The sequence below is a fragment of the Phalangium opilio genome, unplaced genomic scaffold (assembly GCF_054372755.1).
Source record: "Phalangium opilio isolate 3A_F unplaced genomic scaffold, DU_Popi_V2 ptg000041l_1, whole genome shotgun sequence".
Lineage (NCBI taxonomy): Eukaryota > Metazoa > Arthropoda > Arachnida > Opiliones > Phalangiidae > Phalangium > Phalangium opilio.
In genome coordinates this window covers 6481298-6506563 of record NW_028324165.1, presented here as the reverse complement: position 1 = coordinate 6506563, position 25266 = coordinate 6481298, and the positions used below count along the sequence as shown (strand labels likewise).

General features: G+C 35.8%; 1 protein-coding gene and 6 non-coding genes across 15 annotated transcripts in view; 3 read left to right on the top strand and 4 right to left on the bottom strand.

Moving 5' to 3' along the window:
* LOC149679606 (uncharacterized) overlaps window positions 1-25266 on the top strand; it is a 142138-nt gene extending 116872 nt beyond the window's left edge. For 5 of the 9 annotated variants that reach the window (XM_089835429.1, XM_089835431.1, XM_089835428.1 and 2 more), the window contains 10 exons: window positions 7266-7384; window positions 7453-7543; window positions 8813-9047; window positions 9659-9969; window positions 11885-12015; window positions 14139-14177; window positions 14250-14383; window positions 14452-14636; window positions 15224-15556; window positions 17991-25266. In XM_089835429.1, coding sequence (XP_089691555.1) covers window positions 7266-7384; window positions 7453-7543; window positions 8813-9047; window positions 9659-9969; window positions 11885-12015; window positions 14139-14177; window positions 14250-14383; window positions 14452-14636; window positions 15224-15556; window positions 17991-18121 — 1709 coding nt within the window. In that variant the 3' untranslated portion in view covers window positions 18122-25266. Of the gene's footprint in view, window positions 1-7265; window positions 7385-7452; window positions 7544-8812; window positions 9048-9658; window positions 9970-11884; window positions 12016-14138; window positions 14178-14249; window positions 14384-14451; window positions 14637-15223; window positions 15557-17990 lie in introns of those variants that run through there. The other 4 variants (XR_016365847.1, XR_016365846.1, XM_089835430.1 and 1 more) reach the window with 4 other exon arrangements.
* LOC149679612 (U2 spliceosomal RNA) lies at window positions 647-836 on the top strand. The gene has a single exon (XR_016365957.1). It is a non-coding gene; the product is annotated as a U2 spliceosomal RNA (small nuclear RNA).
* TRNAE-UUC (transfer RNA glutamic acid (anticodon UUC)) lies at window positions 7707-7778 on the bottom strand. The gene has a single exon. It is a non-coding gene; the product is annotated as a tRNA-Glu (tRNA).
* TRNAE-UUC (transfer RNA glutamic acid (anticodon UUC)) lies at window positions 7956-8027 on the bottom strand. The gene has a single exon. It is a non-coding gene; the product is annotated as a tRNA-Glu (tRNA).
* Window positions 8202-8273, bottom strand: TRNAE-UUC (transfer RNA glutamic acid (anticodon UUC)). The gene has a single exon. It is a non-coding gene; the product is annotated as a tRNA-Glu (tRNA).
* Window positions 8459-8530, bottom strand: TRNAE-UUC (transfer RNA glutamic acid (anticodon UUC)). The gene has a single exon. It is a non-coding gene; the product is annotated as a tRNA-Glu (tRNA).
* LOC149679607 (small nucleolar RNA U3) lies at window positions 16205-16421 on the top strand. The gene has a single exon (XR_016365970.1). It is a non-coding gene; the product is annotated as a small nucleolar RNA U3 (small nucleolar RNA).

Genomic DNA, 25266 nt, shown 5'->3' with positions numbered 1-25266 from the left:
CCCGTGGAAGGGGGTCCGAGACTTTGACGCGCGCCCAAATTACTCTGGTCTCCATTCCTACTTCTAATATTAAATCTATCCCTGAGAATGCATAATTTCTATGCGGGTTTCGTGGGATAGACTTGAGTGCTCTCCGTCACACGTCATAATTCTGACGTCTTTCTAACTGCGATTCCATTGGTTAGTCGTCTGCTTGTATGCCTAGCCCATGGACAGTGAAGTCGTGAGAGCATATGACTTTGACGTTGCAACTCTAGGTCGGAAGCGAGATAAATTATTCGCGATCCAAAAATTATCCTGCATAATGATTAAGCAAGCTCCTCCCTCAAATCCCGCATAGATACGTTGAGAAAAATGGTTACACTATTATTCCTATTGTCTGTATGTATTCCAAGTAACATGAACGATAAGTTAATGCCTTACAAAATAATATTATTAAATTAATCATTTAAAGTTTTTAAATAATTAAGATTGGGTGTGCATTTGTGCCCGCAGTGCTGCCAGACTACCCATAGAATATTCTACAGCAATCTTTCATCCAGTAAATAGTTTTTTCCTATAATTTCGAGTAATTAAGTTTCTTATTTAATTAATTAATTAGCGTTAATTAATGAAATATTTTACCTTAATTAGCCGTGTAATTAGTATCGCTTCTCGGCCTTTTGGCTAAGATCATGTGTAGTATCTGTTCTGATCAGCTTAATATCTGATCGGGTTCCATTGGGACCCTTCGATATTAACTCGATTTTTGGAACTGGGCGAAGTTGAACGGGCTTGCCCGACTTCGCCACGAGTCGACCTGATAGTGCACTACATTCAGGAACGGCTCACACTCTCAATAATTAAATCAAATATTATACACAAGATGCAACCCTTCTTCATATAAATACCTCTAGTAAGAAATTAGTTTTCGTTTCACCCAATAATAGCGCAATTCAACTAATATGTTAACACCTTTACCTTATCTACCCTTTCGACTGTTATTAGGCTATTCTAATTTTCCAATTTACAGCAAGCCTGATAAAATTGGAATAATAAAAGGAAATCCAACTGTAGGAATTTTATCCGCACGTTTTCTCGTATCACACAAGGACACATACGTGTACCAAAAATGAAAGTTGCTTCACAAAATAACCCGAAAAAGGGAAAAAATATATAATTTTCCTTCTTTGGTACGATTCATTTTTGGAGCATTGAAGCGCGCTCTGGAATTTGGCCCTTTTCCCTAGCCAAAAATATTTCATAGATATCAGAAAAACTGATATATCTAGTCTACACACTCTATCCAACTGTGAGCTCGTATACCACAGACCGGTTACAGACCATTTCGGAAATTCCGTACAGAGAAACCAACACGCATGGGGTGAGGACGCTATTAGGGTATTCTCCCTCATGCCAAGATGCAACGTCAGACTGAGGCTGAATTCATGACACGTGGTTGGCTAGCCAACTCGCGCTGCTTCATGGTTTCAATTTATCTTAGTCAAAGTCCTGACTGACTGATTAATTACTAATCAACGCCCAGCCCAAACTGCTTTACCTAGAAGACTGAAAATTTGTAGGGACGTTACTCTTAAATAGAAGGCACGTACTAAGAAAGATTTTTCCAGTCCGGCGCCATCTTGAAATATGGCAGCCAGAAAATGTAACCTAAACCATCTTTATGGAATAGCATTGATTGTACGTTTCAACCGATTTCAGTAAAATTTATTATATTGGTTCTCTGTATCCTATAAGCAGGCTTTATGGCTTTGGAATTCAATTTCCCACCATGTTTTAAAATGGCGCCGCAATATTATCCCTGATGGGCTGAAGGGAAACGCCGGGCCTTTGCTGCTAGTGTAATAAATGAATGCGTCTAATCCGTTTCTGTTGGGCACTAGTGTATATTTGTATTTCTGATGTTTATGGTATATTTACGACTGCTTATTACGAAAAACGCGCCGGCTTTTTCGCGCGCTTCCAAAATTGGACTTGGATGCGAGCGTTTCTTCTTCAGCTTAGTTGCTCGTGCTAGTACCGTACTCAACAGTTCGGTCTAATGGTACCCGGGTACCACCATCCTAACAGGAATTAATTCAACCGTCTTTAGAATACTAAATTTCTACCAATCAGAGACAGTCGGATGCAAAAATCCTGTAAAATGCGTCCAAAGCTAAGACATTCTATCCCGGAACTATTTTTTCTGTTTTCAATTTAAAAGCATTCATCGAGATAATGCAATAAAATTTTATATCTACACTCTTAATTGTATGTGCGCATGGAGATAATACGGAGGTGTCCTCTTTGTTTGTCAGTCTGTATGTATGTATGCCTCGCGTAACACGAAATCCACGTTTCCTTGAGTATAATCAAAGAAGGCATTTGTTTCGGAGTCCAATATGAGGTCGAACTAGAATTCTACACAGACAGTGGGAGCAAGTGGGTCTAATTGGTTCCTTATAGAGCTATCTCAGAAGTCTTAGTGTGACGCATGTAGATATTTATCTACCGACATCCGCTTGTTTTATTTATATGTCAATCATAAACACTATAAATTCTTTTCATTTTATCAATTTTTTCGACAATTTTAAGAATGAATATAGGAAGACACGTGAACTCGTTCATGACGTCACAAATATAAATAGCTTCTAATGTTCATACCTATGGAACTTCTAATGATGTTATAATTAAAACTTGTCGGGAGTGTAGCGCATTCTTGTAAGCACTTTGAGGAATAGCACCCTTCCTCTGGTCCAAAAGCAGTTTATTAATAATTGCTTTGACCATGCAGTTTTTGAATTCAAGAAGTGGGGGTTACTGGTCCACGGGACCAGTTTAATAATTGCAAATCTATAGGAACCAGGGACCAGTTCATTATTTTGGACACTATGGGGGCGTTGTTCCCAAGGACTAGTTTTAAAAATATTCTTATTTCCCATTCTGCTTGCAAGCCAAACTTCTTGGCGACAAAGTTTGATTGAATACGACAACCTATCGTGTCCACCGGTGGTGCCTTAACCCTAGCTACCACCCCTTTCGTCACCTCCCAAGTAAACCTCATTACTTCCCTGATTAATGACGTCATGAAACCTGACTAATTGCCGAGGACCCTAAAAGGGACCCTTTTTTTACAGGAGAAAGAAATACACTAAAATTTTAGTAAGAACCTGAGTCCCGAAACATTCATGGGAGTATTAAATGAACACTGGACTGACCTCCATTTTCTCCTGGCACATAAGGTCGTATTTTTTTACGAGTGGGACTTAGGTTCGTTTAGTCGGGGAAATGACCTTCTAGAGCGAGCGTGTAGGGTTGAAGACCCTATCTCTCAGTCCACTAACAGTTCTATCATAACCATACCAGCTTTATACTGTATATTGTCGTTAGTATAAGCGATTTGCTTGTACCTCGATCCGGTAATGGTTTCGGAAGGCCGTTTTCCTTATTCGAACTTCTGTCAGGGATTAGGAGTGGTTACACGTGTTAATAACGCCTGCCATATGTTCGACCATAAGTCGATCATACTCTCAATAAGTTTGGGTCAAAATAGGCTCGCCTTTTCAAAGGGAGGCTGTAGTGGCGTCTGCTTTGACAAAGGGTTAAGAGCGGACATTGATTGGTATGTGAACCCAAAGACATTACAGGGTTCGTACATCTGGAGAACCGGGAAATGTCAGGGAAATAGATTCTTGGTTAAAATTCAGGGGAAACTCGGAAATTTACAATTTTTAGTGCTATTCAGGGGAAACTCGGAAATTTACAATTTTTAGTGCTATTCAGGGAAAAGTCATTGAAATTTTTATTTACTATAAAATTTAGGGACAACTCAGGGGAAATTTTTAATTTTTAGTAAACTCAGGGGAATTTATAATTTTTAGAAAACTCAGGGAAATTTATAATTTTTAGTAAAATCAGGGGAATTTATAATTTTTAGGAAACTCGGGGGAATTTATAATTTTTAGGAAACTCAGGGGAATTTATAATTTTTAGGAAACTCAGGGGAATTTATAATTTTCAGGAAACTCATGGGAATTTATAATTTTTAGGAAACTCAGGGGAATTTATAATTTTTAGTAAAATTCAGAAAGACTCAAGGAAATTTGTAGTTTTTAGTAAAATTCAGGGAAAATTTATAATTTTTTGTAAAACTCAGGGAAATTAGGGAAAATTGTGTGGCTTGAGTAAATTTGCCCTGAAGGGGTTTCTCTAACTAGGGAAATCGGTTTTCCATAAGTTGTATGAACCCTGTCTTAAAAGTCGTTTTGTTTAAAGTCATATCTAAGTCGTTGGATCCACATACCGGATGTTCCGTCTTAACTCTAAACCAAGCAGACGACACTGTCCCACCGTTTGAAAAGGTTCTATTCCATACTCAATAGGATAATGCATGGGGCAGCAAAGGGGAAAATAGTCGTTAAAAAATATCGACAAGCTCTGAGATAGAACTACAAATAATCTCTTTATCGGTCAAGGACTTTTTCTTATGTAACCTTAACCTCGATTTCATATAAAAAACTAAAATTACACTCGAACACACGCCCTTATTTCATCGATCAGTTCCATGCAGCAAGATACAATGTTAACTTTCAAATCTAATAGACCGTATCAAATAGAGTATGGCGGCAAACTATGAGTTCGTAGATCAAAGTCAGTTAGAAATAGAAAGATAGTGAGACAGTAAATAATGAATTACATTTACCAGTTTTCCACAATATTACCACCAAGATCCAATGCCTCGAATGTATCTCAATCCGAATCATTATCGACAAATAAGAGAGGAAAATTACAACTTTGTTAATATTAAAGTTCTAAGAGCGCTGATTAGTCGACCAAAGAAAATGTAGAGAAAGTGAAACTATTTAGATAGAAATTTCTTCCCACGTTTCTTAACTTTAACTGCGTATCAGGGTTGAGAGTAATTTGTTATTAGAGCATCTCAGGTAATTGGAACTGAATCGCACAGAACTACAAGCTGTTGTATATAACCGTTGAATTGCATTCACCAAAAAGCGATATCTAATTTTCTAGGGAGAAGGTGGAAGATGCCTAAGTATTCGCGCCATAGTCCCAGTCCCCCTTTCAAAATACAAGGGGGGGGACGTAAAAGGAGGCCGGGCTATTTCGCTTCCCCTCAGTCGTCAGTAATTTTCGTCATTCGCGTCGTGCTGACGTGGGTTTTCACGAACCAATGAGATGCTGGTTGTAATTTAGAGGAGGGGATTAACTCCGGACCTACGTTTGGACTGGAGATAAAGCTAGAAATGTGGCTAATTTATAACTTCTCACTAGTAAACTAGATATCGCTTCTTGCATTCATAAATGACTGATAATAAACCATTTCGATTTAAAAAGGGGGTAGGCAACCCTCAGTATCGGGAAATACGTCGCCGTCTCTGCGCATGTACTCTCATGATTCATAAAGACTACAGCGCAGGCGCCGAAAAGCGAGATAGAAGGCAAAGTTTTACCTTACCCCCGGGTCTTCTCTCTTAGTTACATCGAAATGGTTTATGCTTGTCTGCACACTATCCATAAAAGTGTGAGAAATTTAGAGTTAACTGAAGTTGCAAAAGAGACCGCTAGATGGGGCTTAAAACCCTTTAATCTCGATTCATTTAGGGAACAGCGGTTCCATCTAGAGTTGCTTTTTGATATTTTTATTATTCCTTTAGTGGAGTCACAGTTTCTCTGTATGCAACGTGACGTCATCAATTATAAAATTCATAAAACTGACATTATTAAAGTTGAAAAAATGTTAGGCTTAATTCAGGCATGACTACCTATTTCTTTGCTCAAGCGAAATAGTTACGTTGCATATGTACTTCGAGATCAATTTGTAAATGCGACCGCACTATTTTATTTCAGGCAGTTGTTAGGTATGAAAAGAAAAGATACCGCTACTCTAAAAATACACTTTCTACAGTCAAAAAATGTCTTATTATTCACAGAAACATAGTAACCCGAAGCATAAGTTTAATGATAGCTTGTTTCTGAAATGGAAAATATGCCAAGATTGAGAACTTCGTGTTAATACGCTTCTAAATATTAACGATGAAAAACGGTCTTATTCTTATTTTAGTTCTTTGCCCCCAAATATAATGGTTTTCTTAAAAGATCTTTTCATTCTTTTCCTGTTAAATGTTTGTCCACTTTGAATACGCGAATGAAGAAGATGCCTGCACAACACTGTCAGTATACAGGACTTAACTGCTTAGTTTAACAATGCATTTAATTCAGGGTCTATTCGTTATATCTCCTTGAACATAATGTTTTAACAATAAGAAAACTGATGGACAAAAATTTTTACTTTCGTTTTTGGACTATTTTTGCATAATATAAAATTTTTTTGGCGACCATTTTTGTTTTATTTTTGTTTGAGCATAAGTTTATGTGCAGAGTATTTCTGTGGTAAGTCTGCCATGTATTAAGATTGTGTTCTTAGACCTGGTTAAACTGAGGGGAAAGTGTATAAGAACATGGGGGTCTACAACATCTAATTTTAATTCAATCAGAAACGCCCAGAAAATTACCTGTAAAAAATTCCAAGTCGGTCTTGATCTTGAATCAACGTACATGCAGTAACTGAAAATTTAGAATAGTTAGGGTTTTGAAACCATTTTATTGTATTAGGTTTAAGTACTACCAAGAAGTGATTTCTAGTGAGAAAGTATAAGATGCCTAAGTGTTCGCGCGCCATAGTCCTAGTCCCCCTTTCAAAATGCAAGGGGGGACGTAAAAGGAGGCTGGGCTGTTTCGCATCTCCTCAGTCGGAAAATACGTAATTTTCGTCATTCGCGTCGCGCTGACGTGAGTTTTCAAGAACCAATGAGATGCTGGACTGGTTGTAATTTAGAGGCGGGGATTAACTCCCGACCTACGTTTGGACTGCTGGAGATAAAGCTGGAAATGTGACGAATTTATATCTTCTCCCTAGTAAACTAGATATCGCTTCTTGCTTGTACTACCAGCCCTTTATGCAGTAGTGAGATTTATTGTTATAGACCTATGCTTTATGTATAAGCAAAGAAGTCACGTACAAATTTAATGAAGCGTCTACGATATCGAACATTAGTCTCTGACTAACGCGTTTTCGATGATCTATTTTGCGTTATCTCTAATATTTCCGAACATCGTTTAGCCTAATTTATGGTTGAAATATAAACTGACACGTGCATGGTGGTGAGTTTACAGGTTCTGTAAAAACACTCTTATTATTATAATTTAAATTCTACTCAATCTATAGTTTTTGAATAAATTAAAATGTTTGGTCAATTATTTCACAGGTCAAGCGAGGTTCCGCGAACGAGTTGATAGTGACCGGTCAGGGCATTCCGATGAACCCATTTCAAGTAGACTGGGCGAAGGCGGAAGCCAAATTATGAGACAAGGAAGAAAAATGCAGGTAAATTAATTAGTTCATAGATTTATTTTTAATTATGGATTTATCTTGATTGTCGATTTTTTTTGTAGCCACAAACTCAATCGAATACAACGAGAAAATACGACTTTCCTATAAAACGGATTTTATTGACACGTGATCCCAAGGACCGATCCGTTAGTGGTAAGAAGAGAATTTTTTTAACGTTAATTAAGCTGTTTTAGAATTAAACTATCGGGTTTAGTATCGTTATATGCGTGTTAAACAAACATTGAACACTGTTTAAACACACTACACCAACTACATCTACGCAAAGAATAAGAATTCAAATAATAAAATTTGCCTGCTCCGATACCGGGAATCGAACCCGGGCCTTCTGGGTGAAAGCCAGATATCCTAGCCACTAGACCATATCGGACTTATGGATTTCTAGACATACTCTTGATTAGTTTACATGCTTCTAAATTTTACTATAAATTCACACAAAAATGAGCGCTCCGATATGTATGTTAAACAAACACTGAACACTGTTTAAACACACTAGACCTACTACATTTACGCTTAGAATAAGAAAATAAATAATAAAATTTCCATGCTCCGATACCGGGAATCGAACCCGGGCCTTCTGGGTGAAAGCCAGATATCCTAGCCACTAGACCATATCGGACTACTAAAGCTGTGACATACTCTTGAGTAGTTTACACACTTTGAAATTTTACTATAAATTCACACAAAAATGAGCGCTCCCATATGAATGTTAAACAAACATTGAACAGTGAACACTGTTTAAACAAACTACATCTACGCTTAGAATAAGAACTGAAATAATAAAACTATCCTGCTCCGATACCGGGAATCGAACCCGGGCCTTCTGGGTGAAAGCCAGATATCCTAGCCACTAGACCATATCGGACTTGCGAAAGCTGTGACATACTCATGAGTAGTTTACACACTTTGAAATTTTACTATAAATTCACACAAAAATGAGCGCTCCGATATGAATGTTAAACAAACATTGAACAGTGAACACAGTTTAAACACACTACACATACTACATCTACGCTTAGAATAAGAATAATAAATAATAAAATTGTCCTGCTCCGATACCGGGAATCGAACCCGGGCCTTCTGGGTGAAAGCCAGATATCCTAGCCACTAGACCATATCGGACTTACTTCCAGGCCCGTCTATGTTACTTAAGTGCTTACTACTGAGGTAGAAATTGATCGAAAAATATGAATCTAAATGTAAACTTTTTCCCTCGTGGCGCCATGAAGGGACACGTTTTACCGAAAGTCATATTCTTACATAAGAAATACACACAAATTTTACGCTCCTATACAGCGACCTACACGTGGGATTTCTGGGTGAAAGCCAGATGTTCTTGCCACTAGACTGTATCTTTCTAAAAACATTTATTAATTTATCTTTTTTTTTCTTTCACTTAATTAGGTAACGGTTTGGGTATGAAAGTGGTAGGAGGTAAAGAAATCCCAGGTACGAACGGAACAATTGGAGCCTATGTGGCCAAAATATACCCCGGTGGAGTGGTGGAGACGTTAGGCGAGGTCAAAGAGGGTGACCAAGTACTTGAATGGAACGGAATACCTCTAACCGGTAAAACGTACGAGGAAGTTCAGAGGATCATCGCGTCGTCCGGAGACGAAGTCGAAATCGTTATACGAAGGTGATTACGGAATTTGACCTTTAACCTTTCACATATAGAGAAGCGATGTGACCTTTTTACTGATATGACCCTTGATACTTAATTGATATTACCTTTAACCCTTTTGACTTGACCTTCGATACTTAATTGATATTACCTTTAACCCTTTTGACTTGACCTTCGATACTTAATTGATATTACCTTTAACCCTTTTGACTTGACCTTCGATACTTAATTGATATGACCTTTGACACTGAATCGATACGACCTTATATATTTAATTTACATGACCTTTAACACTTTTTTGATATAACGTTTAAGACTTTATTGATATGACCTTTGACACTTAATTGCTATGACCTTCGATAGTTAATTGATATGACCTTCCATACCTAATTGATTTGACCTTCGATACTCAATTGATTTGACCTTCGATACTTAATTGATTTGACCTTCAATACTTATTTGATATGACCTTTGATACTTATTTGATATGATCTTTGACACTTGATTAATATGTGTAATTGTGTGACCCCCGATGTGACTTTACTATTAATTATTAATATTGATCCATATAACCTTTGACCTTTCATAATAAATAAATTTGAGACAATATTTTTCTATTTTCGTAGCGAGTTTACGATGATGAACTCTCGTGGTCAATACGGTCACACGCGTCCGAGTCCCCGCATGGGAACCCGAGGTCGAGGCGGTGGAGGGGGTGGGACTGGCGGGGGCGGTGGTCCCGGAACGGGTGGCCCCCAACACCATACTCACCAGAACGGTTACGCGGGGGGTCGAGGCCCGGCTGGTAACACGGGTTCCTATCAACAAAATAGGACGCACCACGACCCCAGTATAGTTCACCAACCTATGGACCACAATTCTCTCAGTAACCAATCATCCTATGAAAATATACGCAAGGAAATTTCGCCTCAAAATGGTCAGTAAAGAAATAACCTGTTGTTTTTTCATTTTAAGTCTATTTAGGATTAAGATGTAAACCAGAAAGAAAAAAAATGTGACAGAAGTTTATTAACCCGAAGTTATCAAAACAAAGAGGAATTTTAATCCACTAATTTCGCCTTTTCATCATTATTTTTGAGCTACTGCTCGTTCTGACAAAATTACGTTTGATCATATTGAAACATATTGTACTGAATTAAGTTTGATCAATAAGCTTAAAATGCGCCCAAATAGGAATTATTTTCGCTCCAAAAAATTCGATCAAATAGAAGAATTTTCGATCTTTAATAATATACAGATAAATTAGTTAAGATTATTTTTGGTTTGGTTAGGGATAGGTTGGATTTGGCTTAGGCTGAGTTAAAATTGGCTTAGACTGGGTTAAAATAGACTTAATCAGAGTTCAGATATGGCTTATTCAGGGTTAAGATTAGACTTAATCAGGGTTAAGATTAGACTTAATCAGGGTTAAGATTAGACTTAGGCAGGTTTAAGATTAGGCTTATGTTATGTTCAATTGGAATCAGCCAATTTCTGTTATACTTAGGCCTTAGTCGGAGCTATTTCGAGAATGAACGAGATGAGTTAACTCCACATTTTTATCAGGCCTGTGATCTGGCTTAATTACTTCGGTTTATTTGAATCAAAGAGGAGATTTTACTAGAATCTACGGCGTCTCAGGTACGACATTCCACGACCAGCTCTGAGTAACCATTAGGCATAGGTGAAAATATTTGGCAGTTCGCCATCTTTACTCTCTATGGAGAGTCAACATCTAGATGCTCTATTGCTTATATAACACCATACGTTCATAAGATATGTTCCATAAGTTTGTCACTGGTTACTGAGAGCTTGTCATGAAGTGATTGATGTAGGTGTCACGTCATAGATTCTCGTAAAGCGACGCCTGGTGAGGCGCTGTCAAGGCTTAGTACAGACTAAATAGGAAGACGGATGGACTGCAAAGTTAACCGAGTGTAGGACGAAGTATAGGTAATGTCATACTTATGGAACATATCTCATGAACTTCTGATAACAATGTTTTAAAAAAATTTCGAAATACTGAAAACGGGTTGACTAAAAGTTAGTTTGTGGGTTCCAAACCTTTTCACCTAAAATCAAACTTAGGAAGCTACATACCAACTGTTTAATCGTGCTCATTTGTTCAACGTACTCCAGAGCACTTAAACATAATTCCCTCTGAGTAAATTGTCTTAAATGTTCTAGCTGACTTATGACAAATCTCCTATTTCTTATGATAACTTTCGGTTATAAAACTTATCTTTCTCCAAAACATTTATCTTCATAGATAGTACCAAGTGTACAAGTATAAACGTTTTGATAACTATTTTTGCTCACATTAATCATAGAACTTCTAGGGCGACGGTGACGTCATTGTTAGAATTTACTAAGAATTTTAGTGCTTATCATGAGCATCTCATTAAAATCTAGCAAATGATTAAATTTTCACTGAAATTAATATTAACATTAAACACTTTGCACCGTCGCCCTAGCAATTATCACAGCAGATTTTTGTACGTAGACAGCAACTTTACACATTGTAGAAAACACACAAATACACATAAACACCTAGAATCTACAATGAATACTGTATTTTTGTACACATTTTTTGATGCATATGTCAACTTTTTTAATTAATATTTAGTATTTATATACATGTATATGGTGTTAATGTTAAGTGATTAAGATTTAAAATAACCCCCGGTGTATTTTTGCGTATCTATATAGTTTTACTAATTGTATTAGTGAGTATTTAACAGTCCAGTTGTATATTAATTAGTGTTAAAAATGGTTAATTAGTGTTTTCTTGGTGCGATGTGTGGTGGTGTATGGAATGCCATTTGGTTTTTTTTCTCTTCTTCTCTTCTCAGACCCCCGTACCACCTTCCACCAATCCGAGGTGACCCCAGCTGATGACGTCACCTCAACTCCCGTTAGCCATCCCCAACCTTACAACCAATGGAACGGCCCCAGCGCCGACAACTATAGCGAAAGCAATAAGGTAAGAATTTGGACGGAAAGGAAAAAAAAACATTCAACAACAATAACTCCCTTGTGTCCTCTTTAGACCTCCTGAACTCTAACCTTTGACCCCCGTACCTTATTTTGTTAAAGGATCACGCTCATAAAAATTGCCTTTTTTTGGATACACCAAATTATAATGGAGCTTGAAGGAACTGTCGTTTCTTAAAAGAGTTTTCTTCCTATACACAACTTAACCTTGAGAGTTTCCATCCCTTACGTAACTCAACCTTGAGAGTTTCCATCCCTTACTAACTTAGCCTTGAGAGTTTCCATCTCTTACGTAACTTAGCCTTGGGATTTTCCACCCCTTACATAACTCAACCTTGAGAGTTTCCATCCCTTACGTAACTTTACCTTGAGAGTTTCCATCCCTTACGTAACTTAACCTTGAGAGTTTCCATCCCTTACGTAACTTAACCTTGAGAGTTTCCATCCCTTACGTAACTTAACCTTGAGAGTTTCCATCCCTTACGTAACTTAACCTTGAGAGTTTCCATCCCTTACGTAACTTAACCTTGAGAGTTTCCATCCCTTACGTAACTTAACCTTGAGAGTTTCCATCCCTTACGTAACTTAACCTTGAGAGTTTCCATCCCTTACATAACTCAACCTTGAGTTTCCATCTGTTACGCAACTTAGCCTTGAGAGTTTCCATCCCTTACGTAACTTAAACTTGAGAGATTCCATCCATTACGTAACTTAACCGTGAGAGTTTCCATCCCTTACTTAACCTTGAGGGTTTCCATCCCTTACTTAACCTTGAGGGTTTCCATCCCTTACGTAATTTAACCTTGAGAGTCTCCATCCCTTACGTAACTCGACCTTGAGAGTTTCCATCCCTTACGTAACTTAAACTTGAGAGATTCCATCCATTACGTAACTTAACCTTGAGAGTTTCCATCCCTTACTTAACCTTGAGGGTTTCCATCCCTTACTTAACCTTGAGGGTTTCCATCCCTTACGTAATTTAACCTTGAGAGTTTCCATCCTTTACGTAACTTAGCCTTGAGAGTTTCCATCCCTTATGTAACTTAACATTGAGAGTTTCCATCCCTTACGTAACTTAACATTGAGAGATTCCACTCCTTACGTAACTCAACCTTGAGAGTTTCCATCCCTTACGTAACTTAACCTTGGAAGTTTCCATCCCTTACGTAACTTAGCCTTGAGAGTTTCCATCCCTTACGTAAATTAACCTTGAAAGTTTCCATGCCTTACGTAACTCAACCTTGAGAGTTTCCACCCTTTACGTAACTTAGCTTTGAGAGTTTCCATCTCTTACGTAACTTAGCCTTGAGATTTTCCATCCCTTACGTAACTTAGCCTTGAGATTTTCTATCCCTTATTCGTAACTTAGCCTTGAGATTTTCCATCCCTTACGTAACTTAGCCTTGAGATTTTCCATCCCTTACGTAACTCAACCTTGAGAGTTTCCATCCCTTTCCTAACTTAGCCTTGAGAGTTCCTTACGTAAAAAGATCTGACTGACAGCATTGGGACAAATGAGATTTTAATGTTTATAATGTTATTTCGAAGTTTCGAGCTCTATTAGAATTCTTTGAGAGCCAAAAAAGATAATTTTTATGAAGCTCTTCCTTTAAGAATCGTTCTGAAAACAGCTTAGAAACGCTTAATTCCGCTTTATTTGTCGATCTTACTATTCTATTCTTCAAATTCTTACTTTCTTGCCGTTTAGTTACTCAGAATTTAGTAAGAAAATTTCTGAGTTACTGGACAAACCCCTTTCGTTAATTAATCGTAAAATCTTAAATCTTTAATCATTTCGCCTATATTTTAATTCGCACTTTGGACCAATCATAATCCTACCTTTTGATAACGCCATCATGATCACGTGCATGTCTTTCTTCAAATTTTACGCAACCACGCATGCGCAATAATTTTTATTTATTTATTTATTTACATTTTGTACTCGTTTATGAACTTTAACCTTTACCAAACTGGAGCTCTAAAAAAAAGTAACCAATAAGAACACGCCAAAATATTTCCTTAAAAATAAAAATGCTAAGCCTAATTTGAAAGGAATATTGTTAACTTATGAATTAATTACGTATTTAAATTTGCATAAACGACATTACGCAGATAAAATTCAAAGCGGAAAAGATAAAAGGAGAAATCCAGGTAATTTACGAACTGATCCGAAACGTGGAAATAATGTAACGATTTTAATTGGTTAATTTGTACGTGACATAGTTACAAATTTGTTACGACGTGAAGGCTTCAATCCTCTACGTCACTATCGTGCGGGCGCGAAAATTATCAACAACTAGGGATAACAGCGGCCTTCCAGATCCTTTCGTTAAATGCTATTTATTGCCCGGGAGATGGTAAGGAGACAATTTTGACCTTTCAACCTTGAACTTGTGGGTAAAAGGGAGATTTACCTATATTTCAGTATGGAGAACCAACGGCGCACGCGCTATTTTTCGCGATGTAGCGACCCAGAGTGGAAACAAACTATGGTCTATCCTAATATCTCCGCGGACGAGTTGAAACAAAAGTGTTTAGAAGTTAGCGTTTGGAACTACGATATTTACAAACCCAACGAATTCTTGGGAGAAACTGTTATAGATTTAGCTGGTAAGTAATTCGCTAAGCCTTGTAATTAGGTTTTGTATACGAAGATGGTTGCGTTACAGCTTGTGTGGAAAATACTGATTCTGAGGTCTAATAGACATATTCGTTTATTACAAACAGAGAAACCAACACACAGGGGCGAGGCCGCCATTGGGGTATCCTCTCACTCACCAAGAAGCAACGTCAGAGGCCGTGCGAGTTGGTTAGCCTCCCGCGTGTAGTGAACTCGTGCTCCGTGAACCGAGCTTCTTGGCAAGTGGGAGAATACCCCAATGGCGGCCTCGCCCCTGTGTGATGGTTTCTCTGTTCGTAATTAACGAATTTGTCTATTCGGTAAGCCTTGTCTTATAGTTACAATACAGTTTGCTTTGAAAATACTAATTATTAAGCCTATGGTACCTTTCCGGCTAACCTAAATTGAACCGAAACCCAACCCAACCCAACCCAACGTACCCTGATCCTAGCCTAACTAAACAGTTACCTACCCTATAACTGTCACACCATAAAGTACCAGGGTGGTGTCAGGTTTATCGTCTTGTCTCCACATTTCGATCTGTTAGCGTTTAAATTTCTACGTCATAATGACGCAGGTTTATCGGCGATTGACGAACAGTCTCGGTGGCACAAATTGCGCGAGCACAGCGAAAAGCTGTACCCAGCTCGCTTCCAGATCTTGGTGGATAGCGCCTTGCAGAGTTGCCAAGAGGGCCTTTTGGCCGGCGAAACTGAGCTCGTCAATAGCAACAACTTCTACAACAATCAGAAAATGGCGCGTCTCAATAACCCTTGGCCGAAAATCGAGCTCGGAAGCGACGAGAAAACGCATCACAAGCCTGGAAACGGAAACGAGAAAAAGAGCGGCAGTGGAGGCGGAACACGACATTACAAACGAAAATCCATTTCTTCCAACGAAGGAGTCAGGGGTATGTGAACCATTTTTACACCATTTTCACCACACATCTGCACGAAATGGACAAATGGCGCATGAACACCCAATATGGCCTATCCATACATATATATTGTGTCAATTCACTGCCTCCCAATGGATGTAGGAGGCAATGGTCAATTTCACTCGGTGTGCCATTGACAATCGTTTTCCAGTACACCTTATTGGTGTGCCATTGACAATCGTTTTCCAGTACACCATATTGGTGTGCCATTGACAATCGTCCAGAATTCAAATACCTTATCCTTTATCCTGGAGGGATTTTGTGTCAACCATTTAACTAAAATTACTAAATAGTTGCGTTCCAGATTATTTACTGGCTATGGTTATAATGTATAATACCATAAGTTTATTGCCCCATACTAATTTAAATGGAGGCTTAATAATTTTTTGAAATTTTAATGCTAGCGTTCGTTATATTAGCCGCAAAGGGCTTTCTACTTCAATAAACTTCGGACGTTTTTTTGACAATTAATTACATTATAGTAGATTACACCATTTCAAACTTTGTAAAATGATTATATTGAATTCACTTAGCTATATTTTTGAATAAATCTACCATCTACGGCTCGATCATACTATGTGCGTACGATTATAAAAGTTTTGCCGAAACCCTTCACAGATTAAGATCATACTTCAAGGGATCATTCCTATAGTATATCTTCTCGTGTTTGTTCATCCAAACTCGAGGCAAACTCAACCACGAGGATGAGCTTGACGATCTTTTCCTGAGCGGGAAGCGGAAGTTGGGAATTCCATCACCGGAAATCCCTTCTTCATTGATGATCGTTCCTCGATTGACTTGTTCAATCGTTGGAGGGAAAAGATCGAAGCTGAGTGGCTTTATTAACTTGTTAAAAAATTAACCCTACATTATTAGTTAGTGTTTACGCATTTATTGAGTCTCCCCAATGCCATGCGGTCCACTGCCGCGACCGTTGCAACGCTAGTGCCACACTGAAGGACGTTTAAATTTTGCGTATCAACGTCATTGACTTAAGAGAACATTTAAGAATCGAGCTATTTGATTTTGATAGCATCTGTATTTGTTAGTCACTGAAGTTTTACTGATGACAGCTATGTTTATTTAAGAAACGTAACCCACTATTATCTGTGTATGTACACGTAATCCGAGAGTGGTTAGCCCCACACTTCCTTTTTGCTGTTCGTACCTATTTACTTCCTATTCTTTTTCTGTGCTTCCCATAACTCTAAACCAAGAACCCATACAAGTTCTGAGAACGTTTCCATGAGCTCACACCTTTGCAGTACGTCATTACCCATATCCATGGTTATATTCTTGCCAATACGGTTGTGATGCTGAAGGAATTTTGTCTTTGAACGTTCTTAGACTTGTATACGTTCTTGCCTATACCATAAGCCAATCATACTCTGCATAAATATGGGTCGAATGGTTATTTGATTTGCCAAGAACGGAAACCTTTCTCTTATCTGTATATCTACCCGTAACCCGACTCGACAAATAAGTTCCGGTTTTGAAATGAAAATTTTAAACAAAGTCTCTTTAATTTTTTAATTCTCGCATGGATGGACATAGCCGTTGCTATAATCCCGTACAAGAGACCTATACTTATTGTAGGGTTATGTCAATGTCAATATCTATATCGCACTTTCCTTTCCAGAGCATATATATTAATATAATAATGCGTTATTAAATCTTAATAATTATATAAGTTTAAAGATATATTCTGTAAGTTACTTCCTATAACACCCTTACTATGTTGGTACTGAGCCTTTGATAGCGTCTCGCCAAGAAGTGATATCTAGTTTATTAGGGAGAAGGTATAAGATGCCTAAGTATTCGCGCGCCATAGTCCCAGTCCCCCTTTCAAAATACCAGAGGGGACGTGCAAGGAGGCCGGGCTATTTCGCTGCCTCTCCTCAGTGTCGGAAAATACAAGTAATTTTCGTCATTCGCGTCACGCTGACGTGAGTTTTCAAGAACCAATGAGGTGCTGGTTGTAATTTATAGGCGGCGGGGATTAACTGCGGACCTACTATACGTTTGGACTGGGGATAAAGCGGGATATCTGGCGAATTTATACCTTCTCTCTAATAAACTAGATATCACTACTTGGTCTCACCAAGTCGAGAATCTGTGACGTCAGTTTATGACTAGCTTTTAGTTACTAATACCAAACTTACAGAGGATATCTTACAAACTTATGCTAATTCTTAATTCATTCTATCTTAATCCGTTTAAATTAATTATATTTAAATATAATCTATTGCCTTCTTATTGTGACCATGGTTGCGCGAGCACGACTGCCAGCCAGACTCTGTCACCTTTTCTCTGGTCACTGGTGTCTTCCCGTCACGTGATCTATGTTGAATATTGTGTCCTTAACGTGTTGCTTGAATATACAATTATTGGTTTGTGTTTGTGCCAGGCAGTCAGCGGCCAATCAAACAGGACCCGGCTGCCAATGTTTCCAACGACCAACTTGACGGCTCACCCGCTCATGCCTCAAGGCTGCCGGGGTGCTGTCTGTACTATCCTATAACGGCGGCCGCCGTCTAAAATAACTCCTACTTTTCGTATTATCTTCGTCTCCAGTCTTATTAACTCCTAGCCTCTCAATTTCTCGAGAAATAAATAATTCTTCACTCGTGTGTCCGCCGCAAATGTTTTCGTACCGCAGGAAATCATTCTTTTCTGAACAACAGTTCGTAATGTATATAAGCATTTTGTCTTTTATTCACCCCCGTTCATTTTCTTCCTATTTCCGAAGTTGGACAGTTTTTCGAACTTAATTGAATTGAACTGAACCAAGAACCTATTTAAGACCCCCGAACGTATCAAGGTAAACGTGAGCTCTCACTTGTGCACTCTTGCTTGCCAATATGGGGTCGTTACGTGAGAGAACCGGAAATAGTGGTTAAACGTATCTGAAAACAAGGCATTATGGCCCAATTCTATCATTTGAACGTTCTTAGGTTTTATGTGGGTTCTTGACGTAAAATTTTATTAATTTTCTGGCTCCTCCCACTTAGTTCAACCAGATATTGAGCCCAGAACGTTTTGTACGAACTTTCTAACCGAATTTGTTGTTATCGGTTTCTTTTTAATTTTAATTAATTTTCTAAAAACTGTCTAACGCAAATGTAACATCTTATTAACTTTATTGTAGAAATGTAACCTGCAATGTATTTATGTCAGAATTTTACTTTTTTATTCGATAGGGCGTATAAAATATTAAATATTTCAAATTGAAGCTACGCATCTATCTACAATATTAAGGAAGATACGAGAAATTAAGTTAAATTAATAGAGATTACTTATCTATCTGGGGTATAAAATACTATTGGTCGACTCGTACCACCTGACCGTATTTCACAGCCTTATCTCAACTGGTTATATCTTCTTTAATATTGTAGATAAACACATAATTCCAATTTGAAATATTCATAATTTTATACGCTCTATCTAATAATATCAGGGAGCCCAGCAATCCTATAATTCCTATAAAATCCTAAATCTTTGAACCGTCCTATATTATCCTATGATTTGTAGAAAGGTTCAATTGACTCCTATAATTTGAAGAGAAGGTCCTATAATATCCTATAATTTGAACAAAGGCCCTATAATATCCTATAATTTGAAGAAAGGTCCAATAAATCCCTATTTTTTCACTTAGTCGAAGAATTCGTATAGTTTGGCATTGAATTTATCAAAATTTAGCTCTTTTATCGAGATCACATTTGACTAGACACCGAAATTGCGGAGTTCGCTCAGGATTTTTTATATGTTATATTTTAATTAATTTCCTATTTTGAAAGTAAAATCTAATTTGTTATTTTTTTTTGAGATTTTAGTTTATGCCATAATAGTATTATATATTAGATTATTTATTCCTATATTTTCCTATAAAAACACATTTTTCCTCCTATATTTTACTATAAAAACATATTTTTCTCATATAAAATCCTATAAAACACATTTTTCCTCCTATAAAATCCTATAAAAACACATTTTTCCTCCTATAAAATCCTATAAAAACACATTTTTCCTCCTATAAAATCCTATAAAAACACATTTTCCCCCCTATAAAATCCTATAAAAACACATTTTTCCTCCCATAAAATCCTATAAAAACACATTTTTCCTCCTATAAAATCCTATAAAAACACATTTTCCCCCCTATAAAATCCTATAAAAACACATTTTTCCTCCTATAAAATCCTATAAAAACACATTTTTCCTCCTATAAAATCCTATAAAAACACATTTTTTCTCCTATAAAATCCTATAAAAACACATTTTTCCTCCTATAAAATCCTATAAAAACACATTTTTCCTCCTATAAAATCCTATAAAAACACATTTTTCCTCCTATAAAATCCTATAAAAACACATTTTTCCTCCTATAAAATCCTATAAAAACACATTTTCCCCCCTATAAAATCCTATAAAAACACATTTTTCCTCCCATAAAATCCTATAAAAACACATTTTTCCTCCTATAAAATCCTATAAAAACACATTTCCCCCCTATAAAATCCTATAAAAACACATTTTTCCTCCTATAAAATCCTATAAAAACACATTTTTCCTCCTATAAAATCCTATAAAAACACATTTTTTCTCCTATAAAATCCTATAAAAACACATTTTTTCTCCTATAAAATCCTATAAAAACACATTTTTTCTCCTATAAAATCCTATAAAAACCCATTTTTTCTCCTATAAAATCCTATAAAAACACATTTTTCCTCCTATAAAATCCTATAATTTTAATTTTTCCTATAAGGATCGAATTTAAATTTTTGACTGGGCTCCCTGTAAAATGTTAAAAATTCTAGTTGAATTGAATTATTTTACATGTAACTTCTGGCTGTGCTTAAACGTAACTTTACTATTTCAGAATTCCGTCAAAAAAATCCGCTAACACATATCGCTTCTTTAATTCCCGTTTCCGCTTTTCGATACTACTAACATTTCTCGCGCCGAAAACATTAAATAAAATCAAGCGACATAAAGTGGCCAAAAACAAATCATACGAACATAAATAATAATTCTGCCAAAATGAAAATTAAAAATAGTAAAAAACACTTAATTAATTCTATGAAATATTATAACATAAAAGGCGTTGCTAAAAAATCTTCAATAATCCCGCTACTTCTTCTTCAATCCCATGTGAAAAAGAAATACTAAAAACTGTATTTAGAAATACCCCAAGAATTCGCAGAGTTTGTATTTGATAATTAAAGAAAAGAAAAAACACGTACACATACACACACCAAGAAGCGATATCTAGTTTACTAGGGAGAAGGTATCTCCAGTCCAAACGTAGGTCCGGAGTTAATCCCCGCCTCTAAATTACAACCAGCATATCATTGGTTCTTGAAAACTCATGTCAGCGCGACGCGAATGACGAAAATTACAGTCATATTTTCCGACTGAGGAGAGGCGAAATAGCCCGGCCTCCGTTTACGCCCCCCCCTTGTATTTTGAAAGGGGGACTGAGACTATGGCGCGCGAATACTTAGGCATCTTAAACCTTCTCCCTAGTAAAATAGATATCGCTTCTTGCACAAACTAAAATGGAACGATAAGCAGGCAAACAAATAACCCGTTAATGATAAATTTAATATAAATTAATATTAGGTGAAATTATTTAACATACGCTTCCACTTTCCCCGTCTTTGTCAAGATTATGTGGGTACAAGAGGCGAGCTTTTAAAAACTTTTTATGCAAACTTTTGCTCAAAATATGTGTTTGTATTTTCTTAGTTTTTATTGTCCTTAAGAAGTATTTTTAATTGTGAGAGTTATAACTAACGGATTCATTGAATTTAATTTGGATTAAAACTACGAATGCATCTTAATGCAGAGAACTGCTTTTAAAGCAAGCATTTTATGTTAAAATTGTAAAATACTAGCAGTAATGAGCCCTATCATGACATTTTTTTTAACATTTTAGATCGCTTACTAATATAGAATTCCTGCAAAATTTGTACTTCGCAGGTTTTTAGCAGTTTGAACAGGAGACTGATTATCAGTCAGTCTGCAGTTAATTATACAGTGTTTCTGATGAGTCTTGCATAAATTAAGGGGGATGTTCTTTGGGAAATCGATTTTGAGTCGAAAATGTTTTAACTTCTATCGCCATTTTGCCATAAGGGACACTGTTTTCAAGTTATGATTGTTAAGAGTATTTTACGAAAGACCCCTTAAATTTAATTAAGAAACTGATAAAGACAATGATTGCTAATTTAATTAAGGGGTCATCCCTAAAACACCCATCAAATCTTAACTCGAAAACAGTGTCCCTTGTGGAAAACAAAATGGCGATAGAAGTTACGACATTTTCGACTCAAAATCGATTTCCCAAAGAACACCCCCTTAATTTATGCTAGACTTATCAGAAAGACCCTGTATAGATATAAATTTTCAGAAACTACCTGTATGGATATAGATTTTTAGTTGGGACGTTTTGCGGAACCTGCCCTCTCATTGGCCAAGGTTTCCACCAAAGAGAATATATTCTCTTTGTTTCCACCAACCAGAGATAAGAACGCGAAAAGCGTAATATCGTGGTACTTATTGCGAAATCACGGCAATATTTTTTAATCTTTTGCCGCTTCTTGTCGCTTTGTGCTCTATATTTAAAAAAGCATAATCCATGATGAATTCTTCGAATCGTCACGTGCTCCCATTTCACGTGTAATATTGAATATTCACGACAATTTATCTCAATTTATTTTCTTATTAAGGTGAAACTTTCAAAAACTCATATTTTCCAAATAAATTTAAGTGAATGTTTAAATTATTATGATAATCCTTCGTACATTTTAAGTTCTCGTTATAACACTACCAATTAAAAATACTTCTTAGGGCATTTAAATATCTCATTAAAAGTCAATTTTGCAATGAAATTATTTTAATTTCGTCTTTAAAAGTTATTGAATCTTTGCTAAATTGATATATGCTTACGAAATGACAGATAAAATCAAAATATATTTCATCCCAACATTTTCATTTAAACGATATAATATTTAAAATATTGTTTTTAATATGGTATACCTTCGTATCTATTGTTTTAATTATTTACTTGTTCAAAAAGCTTAATATCAAAAAGATAAGTGACCCCTGCATTTGAGCCCAAATATTAGCTTAGAGACCCTGACTGTTGAAACACTTATTGAGAGTGTAATTTCAAATTGGCGATTCTGACTTATAGGGACCCTAGAATATATTCTTATGTCGAAATAACTTGTTTGCTACTTTCTTCAAAAAAATATATTTATACGCAATAGACCATTTCGATGGAACTAAAATTTAATTAAGACCATTGCCCACTCAATCACGCTCTTACGGGCGCAACCTGCTTGCCCTGTCGAGCAGCTTGCGTCCGGTGAGCGCGTGATCGACAGGGCTATGGTAAAACTCGGATTTTAATCTGTATTTTAGCGCCTGCGCAGTAGGCTTTTGTATTATGAGAGCGCAGAGATTTTCTATTTTTACTTTTGCGTGCTTTAGGGCCTGCAAAAGTGATTCTTTGACTCTTTGCGGCTGGCTGGTTTTCGTGTGACCTGGTAGAGAAAGAAGTATCTTAAATTTTCCCATTCGAATTTACCGCCGTAATGGTCGATTGCGATTAAATCAGTGAAAGATAAATAATAATAATGAAAAAGTATGTGACGTAGGTTTTAAATAATTTGAATATTTATTTATTAAGTCTAATAATTAAAATAGCAGTACGAAGGTAACCTTAATGAGCGACGAAACGCAGCAAATAAAACTCTTACTAACTCACAAAATGCATACAGCAAAATGTTCCTCTTCAATTAAGTCACATGACTCTCACATCATAACAAAATTAAATGAAACATATAAATGTCATTAAATAAATACATCATATATCCCCCTCTTTCCAAACTAGAAAAAAAAACCGTGTGCTATTCTGAATATATGTACAGAAAATATATGTTAAGTGATATACTTGATTACTATAATTAAGAAAATAATGAAGTTATTTAAAAAGGACTCGAACTGTGATGGTTAAATTAGGTTAGTATTTTAACTGCCTAATTAAAAGTAGCGGAATTTTTTGCGGGGGAAAAACTAATTAATACATAAATTTACATAACATTATGCAGTTCATTTTTTAAAAAATTAATATATATCATAAGGAAGTGGAACTGATCTGAACTGGTGTGCTATGATAGTTAAATAACGTTGAGAATTATGTAATTGTTACGTTTTAAACGAAGAAATTGTAAGGTTAGTTGGATTTTTCATAATGTAATAGTGAATATATATAGTAGGGAAATTTGATTAAATTTAATTGAGAAATTTAATTAAATTTTAACTTTTGAAGCAAGAGTAGAGTCGAACTTAATCGTGATTTTAATTTTTATTAGGTTAATCCGTGATTATAATTATATTTCGGTTTAATTTTTAAGGAATTATGATAATTAGAAGCCGATAAACTGAAATTAAATATTAAATTTCTCCGATTCCTCAAAATTTGCTGTGAATGTAATTTAGAAACAATTAAAAACTTAAATAGTAACTAAGAAGAGCACTAGATGGCGCTATAGTTCAGTTAACCCGCCATTATTTATTAAGAAAACACTACACTCGGGTGCTAGATGGCTGTACTAAGGGCGCGAAAATTTTCAAAGGATGTTGCTATAGTTCAGTGTATTAAAGGCGCGAAATATAAAACCCACCTTCCGTTTTTAGGCTTCTTAAATCAAATTCCTGAAACTTTTGCTGAAAATCATGAAAAATCATTGGGAAACCTATAATTTCAGTGTAATATATTTAGGAAAAATTGCAAATTATAGATATTTAAAGACCAAAATAAAGTAATTATAAAGAGAAAATTTGTAAATGTAAAATTAACTTTGAAAAAAAAAACCAACCCCTGAAAATTCCAAAATACCCTAGCAGCGCCCCCTGTTTCACGTAAATTTCCCTTAGAATTAAATAATACGGTATAATTAATTAAAAATGTTTGGGAAGATTAATTAATTAATGCAGTATCGTACGTCATATATGGGACAATAAAAAAAAATACAAAATTGTGATAAGTATTCGATAAAAAATAAATTTAACATAAAATTCAATAATTAATTTAGATTAAAATACGTTCGTTACATTTTAATGGGCTAACTTTTTTACAATAGTATAAAAAAATACAAGTTTTAGTCAATTCATATTGAAAACAAATAATAAAAAAACATTTCGATGCCTTTAATAAAAATATACTTAATATTTAAATACAATAAAAATAAATAAAAAAAACCCGTAATATTTAAAAAAAAAAATCCCAAATTTGAAAATGTTTTGAAACGAAAGAAAAATATTTGGAGGAAATTTTTTGGCGAATTTTTTGATTTTAATAATTTATTTATCAATATGAACCCTTTACCCTAACGCAAATTAGGCTTAACTTGGTCTAGCAGACGATTTTAACTAAGTGCTAAGCCTGATTGGTGATAAGAAAAAAAAAGTAAAATTTAAAACGGGGCTTTGAAAAACAATTTAAAAATTACTTCTAATTAAGGCTAAAATAAAATTAAAATTAATATGTAAAGAAATTAAATACTAAATATTATATATTCAGCGTGAATTAAAAAAAAATAATTGGGGAATATAAGAAAATAATTACAATTACTTAATGATGTGTAATTAAAAAATAATAGGAAGAAAAA